General features: G+C 37.5%; 1 protein-coding gene across 1 annotated transcript; it reads right to left on the reverse strand.

Moving 5' to 3' along the window:
- Window positions 1-838: 838 nt before the first annotated feature.
- Window positions 839-5973, reverse strand: ren (renin). Its single transcript, XM_035656872.1, has 9 exons — window positions 5695-5973; window positions 5112-5259; window positions 4525-4648; window positions 4269-4387; window positions 3987-4183; window positions 3371-3493; window positions 2228-2369; window positions 2030-2128; window positions 839-1153 (listed from the first exon to the last, which is right to left on the reverse strand). The coding sequence occupies exons 1-9, from the start codon at window positions 5769-5771 to the stop codon at window positions 992-994; spliced, it is 1191 nt and encodes a 396-aa protein (XP_035512765.1). The 5' UTR covers window positions 5772-5973; the 3' UTR covers window positions 839-991.
- Window positions 5974-6663: the final 690 nt, after the last annotated feature.

The following is a 6663-nucleotide window of genomic DNA, read 5'->3' on the forward strand; positions in this document are numbered from 1 at the left end:
TTTCAGTGGGAGCAGCACACATAACTGCCACACATGAGACAAATGTGTATCTGATTGTTTTACCTTTTTACCTAAAAATAGAAATGTCATACACAGACATTAGTAAACAATGACAAATATTTATGTGACTGCTCTGGTGTGGCTGATTAAATCTGCTACAGCAATCTGTTTTCAACTTAAGCCTTGACTTTCACATGATACAAAATGCATTCGATAAACTTGAAAGGAAACAATGCAGTCATTATTGAAGTTGAATCGAATTCAAACCCCAGTAAACAAGTTTATTCTTGTTATGTCAGTACAATACAAATATGGATTTCCACTGTTGCTGTATGATAATAATCAGCAGAGTCACACACACATAAACTTTACATTTGCTGGTAAATGCTTATAAATTAAAAAAAAGAGAGAAGGTGTTCAGTGCAACAGGCACACAATATTATATAAAAGGAAAGCAGGACTTGCCAGAAATGGAAGAATGATATTATTTTACGTGCACCATTTTTATAAAGGAGATGTCGTCATGAGTTATCATAAAAAGAAACTTAAAGGACCAGTATGTAGTATTTGGTGGCATATAGTGGTGTAGTTGGAAATCACTACACCTCACCTCAATCTCCTTGTTCCAAGTGTGTATGAGAAACTACGGTGGCTGAGAAAATTGCAAAAAACAACAAAAAAAAAACAGTAGAACCAGTGTTTGTCTGTTCTGGGCTACTGTAGAAACATGGTGGTTCAATATGGGGGCCTCTGTGGAAGAGGATCTTTTCCCCCCCTCGGGATAAAAAAAGGTCTTTCTAAGGTAGTGAAAACATAACAATTTAGATTTTCAGGGGATTTTACACTAATGAAAATATTATTTCTATTTTTGCCAAAAGATTTTTCTAAACGTTACACACTGGACCTTTAAGGGAGAACTGGACAAATAAGAGATAGCAGCAAAGATAGAGAAAAATAAAACAGAGCAACATGGCGGATGTTTAACTTCTTGTCAGACTGCTGTAGCGAATCCTATCCGATTATTGCGACGGTCAAACTCTGTGTAGTAGCGGGCAATGAAGTTGGCTCCCAAAATCCAGATGGGACCTGTAGGGGGCGGCACATCCAAGCCCCTGAAGGTGACAGTGCAGACATCCCCTTCAATCTGTGATTGCTGGAGCCACAAAGAAAAGTTGGTTTTATCATAATAAGCCACTATAACAGTATCACACAGTGGTGGAAGAGGCACTTAGATACATGTAAAAACCTACAGTCAAAATTCTACTTGAGTAAAAGCACAGAAATTCTATCAGCAAAATGTACTTAAGTATCAAAAGTAAAAGTATTTGCTATGCATTAATGTCCCCTTATGGAGGCCTAATGTGCTTAAAGATTTCTTATGTGCACAAGATATTAACTTGTATAACACAACCAAAAAGAATAGAAAAGAAAGACATTTTTCAGGACTATGTTTTTTGTTTTTGTTATATTATATTATTATATTTTATGAGCCCATATTAATCCCAGAAGCCCGTTGCAGTCTAGTGTTCATTACTGAAAACATCTGTGTGTGTGCAGGGTCGTAATCTATAATAACAGTGCTGCAACAATTGGTTTAATAATTTTTACGGGAAAAAAAGTACAAAATTCTCCAATTTCAAATGTTAATATAGTATTTTCTGGTTTCTTTAGTCCTCAGCAATAGTAAACTAAATATTTTTGGGTTGTGGACAAAACAAGACATTTGAGGACATTGGGCTTTGGGAAATAGTGATCAAAATATTTCACAATTTTCTGACTTTTTATGGACAAACAGCATCATTTTCTTGATGAAGAGATAATAAAAATAATTGTTAGTTGCAGCCCTAAATAATAATGCATAATATTTTATACGCCCCATGGTTCCCATGGTTTGATTGTAAAATCAAAGTAACCAGTAATATTTTCAATCTGAAATAGTGTGGAATAGAGGTATAAAGTGCAAGCACCCTGAAATTGTACTTAAAATGGTGGTTATATCACCACTGTATGCATTCATAATCCTGCTTACCCATAAGATATAATCCTCCTGAGTGAGGGAGTACTCGTGGCCACCCAGGTGGAAAGTGACGCTTGGCAATGTCTTAACAGTGTCACAGTTGACTTTGTACTGATGAAGAACACGCAGAGAGAATGGTGATGACTGTCATGACTTTTTTCCAGACAAATGTTCATTGTGGAAAACCATGTTGCGTGTGTTAAAACTTACTCCACTTTCATCCAGCTGTGCTCCGATGGTTTTCATCAGCATGGACACAGAGGAGGCTGGACCTGTGATGTAGGAGGAGCCTGTGTCGATGACAGCAGTGCAGCCCTCAGTGCAAAACATCTTCTCCATCCCCACAGAAACACTGTAAGAATGAGAGTGATAGGAAATACAGTATAACACACACACTTTGTAAGTTAAGTAAAAATACAAGTACAAGTTACAAGTAAAAGCATTGAAAATGTAATGTAAAATGTCATATAAAAGTATGTCAGTATAATCAGGGAAATGTACTTAAAGCATTAAAGGTAAAACACTTAATGCAGAAAAAATATGAAAAAATGGATTGTTATATTACTATTGTTATTAAATATATCGTTAAATTGTTATTACTCATGCATTCATGTAAAAGCAGGATTTTACTGCAGTAGTTGGTTCAGGTGGAGCCCATTTTGAACTATTATGTATAGGACTGTAACTATTATTTTTATATGCATTCATCTGCTGATTATTTTCTCAGTTGATCGATTGATTGTTTGGTTTGTAAAATTTCTGAAGATTGTGAGAAATGCTGTCACAATTAACAAAGTGTACAAAGTGACACTTTTACAATGCTCTAACAGTCCAAACCTCCAAATGTATTAAAAATAAATTAAAATATTTAAAGGAAAAGCAGAAAATCCTCACAATTGTGAAGCTAGAACCATGAAATGTTTTGATTGATGATTACCAAAATAGTTGCCGATTCATTTTCCATCTAATTTATTAATCGACCAATAATTTCAGCTGAAACTGTTAGGTAGTTTAATTTCAAAGTCCTTTACTTTGTGAAGTAACTAGTAACTGAAGCTGTCCGATTGTGGAGTAATAAGTACCTCAAATGTACACTTTTAACTAAAAGATATCACCATGAAACTTCCCCTGGTGATTACTTAAATTATTACTTATATTATTAATTTGTATTACAAGTTTTCTGGAATGTTAGGTTTCAATATATAAATGAGATTATCTAATGCTAACTTTTGGTCAAATCTACAAATGCAATACAAAGTGTAGTAAAAAAAACATTTTAATATGGTTTTGTTTTCAGTGTTTTTCTCATTGTAGGCACAATAATTGTTAAGTACAGTACTACAAAGATCTTACCCTTTCATGGTAACTTCCCACTTGCCCGTCTCTCTGGTGTCCATATAATTAAAGTTTCCAGTGTAGTAGTTTGGGTCAGTGCCGCCGAGGACCAGCTCTCCACCTGGGGAGTGTTTTGGGTCCCTGAAAACAAAAAAATATAAATCACCCTTCAGTCTCACTTTTGACTGTCACAGCTGGAGCTGTGATTATAGGGATTTTTGTTGAACGGTTACATGCACTTTCTGCTGAAGTTTAATTCTATGAACTCTCATTCTTATGATGCTTCCCAGAGAAAGGAAAACATCATTTTATTTTTTCAGCTGGTTTCTTCTGAGCATAATTGAACATAATAAAAAGAGAAGTATAGAAAGAAGTATGAGAAAATATATATTTTCCCCTATTTTCTCAAAACACCCTCTTGTTTTACACACTTTTTTTTGTTTTCCCTCACTAATGGTATTTTTTCTTCAGCTCTATGAGTAAGATCCAAAAATAACAAATGTTCAGACAAGACAATATTAGATTTTTTTTCATAGGCTACATTAAAAACAAATCTTCCAATTATGTAATTATGGAGGTATTTTCATTTAAAATGACAAAGAAGCAAGAGGTCAGTTGACTCAGTTCATCCTACCTGCTGTAGTAGACAGAGAACACCTCTTCTCTGAGGACATGCTGAGACATGATGCGATCAAACACCGGAGTGATGCCATCGATGGCCACGTTTGGATAACCCATCCCCAGGACTCCATCAAATTTAGCAAAAATAAAGGGCATGGCAGACAGAGCGGTAGCCTCTGCAAACACTTGCACCACAGGAATGCCACCAACCTGCAAGAAAAAAAAATTAAGTTGAAGGTCAGAGGTTGGAAATGTTAGGAGAAAGGCGTTGAATGGGTGTTGATTTTGAACTCACCACAACCACATCCTCGCTCAGAAATCCCCTAACATTTCCAGAGGCATACTGGATGGAAAATCCGGTTCCATTCTCAACGTGAGTCTGGGATTTGGAGGCATCGTACCTGTTGTGAGTAACTAAAAGTTCAAAATGCATTTGAGTCATAAAATTGATTTGGGTGATAATTCACTGTAGATTCATCACAATGAGCGTCTCTTGGTCACATTGTCATTTAAGGCATTTTTATGACATTTTAGTATGTGCAGACACTTACAACAGGCAGTGGAGAAAGGTGAGCAGCTTTGTGAGGGCACCCACAGATTTGCTGAGCCTGTGTCAAACACTACGTTGAACATCTGGGCCGGAGAGCCGATGCTGATTTCCCCATAGTACTGAGTCTATAGGGAATAAACAGTAAAAATATAAATTTATGATACAATTTCTGACATTCCAAAAGCAGCCAAATCTTATCGTTTTGATGTTGTTTGAATATTTCTTTGAAAACTTTTTACTAGTGCAGTAAGCCACAAATATAATTTGAGGGTATGAAATATGACATTGAGAGTATGACTCATACACAAAGAATATTTTAAAGTACTAACTCAGAGGAAACTGGATCTGCTGTTTTATTCTTGAAGACGTTATGACACTCATCCAAGAGAACTGATGAGCCATCTTGGATGAGGGACTGCTTTAACCTTCAGGACTCAAGTCTGTTTTTGTCTTCAAGACTAAAACAGACAATTCAGTTGCCTTCGACTCAGTACATCTAGATATCCCACCACCTGTTGGACTCATATCTTTCATAAAAATGACTTTTGAAATGTTCCTTTAAATATGTAATGCACAAAAGTGTCTCACATCCAAGTAGTTGGTTAGAGGTGTGGGAACAGTCCCGTTGTTCGTGTCATCTGTGCTCTTCTGGGCCAGCTCAGTCAACACCTGCTCTGCAGAAATACCCATCTCCCTCAGTGTCTCTCTGATAGATGGCATCTTCCGCAGGCCGATTCTGGAACCAAAACAGAAGGACATGAAAATGAATCTTCAAGCAACAGAAACTAAATGAATACAAATAGGAACTGTGGACCATATTACTAAAGGAAGTCTGTGAAGTACATTTTCCGTGCTATATATCTGATACATATGCCTGGTCATCATCCCAGTATAACAATGAGCCTTTAATAGAGCACAGACTGCTTTGCTTTCAGTGCCTAGCCAGAAAAAGGAACAAAAACACATGTTAAGTCAATGCTGAAAACATTAGCTTTTGTAATGAACCAATAAAACACATTTGTTTTCCTGTCCTTGTTTGTTTTGTTGTTTGCTGTCACTACTCTGCTGTAGCACGTATGTGAATGCAATTATGCAGTAAATCCTTACAGCTATACTTAATTCTTGTTTTTCAAACAAAGCAGGCAGGTACACAAAGGAATATGTTTCTTACCTTCTCAAGGCATGGCTCGAGGTCACTGTCAACATTAGTGCAAGCAAACACATCCAATAATTCATCAGTTGTGCCATGGTGACTTCTCTGATAACAAGCAGAAAATACCGACCAGTAAAGAAGGCTGTATATGCAAAGTTGGTTTTCCTGGTTTTGTAAATATATTCCACGTTTATTAAATCTGAGTTTATGAAAGCTGCGACTCTACTCCCTGCTCTGCCTGCTCCCTCGACTCTTTTTATACCATGTCCTCTTCACTGTGCTCTCACCCATGGGCCACTGACTCTGGCTGGGAGCTTTCCTGGAGGTGACCACTTGAAAACAAGTTCTGCTTCCCTCCCCCCACCACAACCTCATCTACCCTTCTGCCTTGGTCACACAACCCCTCCTGTGATAAACGGGTTCCAGTGAGAGGTCTGAACTCTGACCTCTTAAAATACATCGAAGACAGAAAGCAGGGGCGCAGAGCTCCTGAGATTTCTGACGTTGGTAGGACGGACACCTTGTCTGCGGGGCTGTGAGAAGCTTTAGAGGGTTGGAAAGATGCTCTGAGCTGTAAGGTCAGATGAGCTTTTTTTTTATCCGTTGTTTGCCTTTTCCCTAGATGTTCTGGTTTTACAAAATGGCTGATTTAATGAAAAAGAACAGTATAAGTTAAAATGGTGATTGCAGTTTTTGCTGCGGTTGATAATGTTTAGCTTGTCTCTTTTTCCCACAGCCATCAAGTCCTTATCTGTAAAGGAGATAGGCTTTACACGTCTCTGTGTACCCTCTACTATGACTCCTCTCGTCATGCAAAGTTTACTGCTGCTTGTGCACCACTTTAGTATTGATTTTCACATAAACAAGCTAAGGGGGGAAGGACAATACACATAAGTTCAGTTCAAGGTCTTAGATGGGGATCATTGGCAGGAGACGGAGCCCATGTTGAGTGTATTATGCAATGCAGGATTGGCAGTGTGCTGTGTT

The sequence above is a fragment of the Morone saxatilis genome, unplaced genomic scaffold (assembly GCF_004916995.1).
Source record: "Morone saxatilis isolate NCDOM2014 unplaced genomic scaffold, NCSU_SB_2.0 Contig15, whole genome shotgun sequence".
In the NCBI taxonomy this organism is placed as follows: Eukaryota; Metazoa; Chordata; class Actinopteri; family Moronidae; genus Morone; species Morone saxatilis.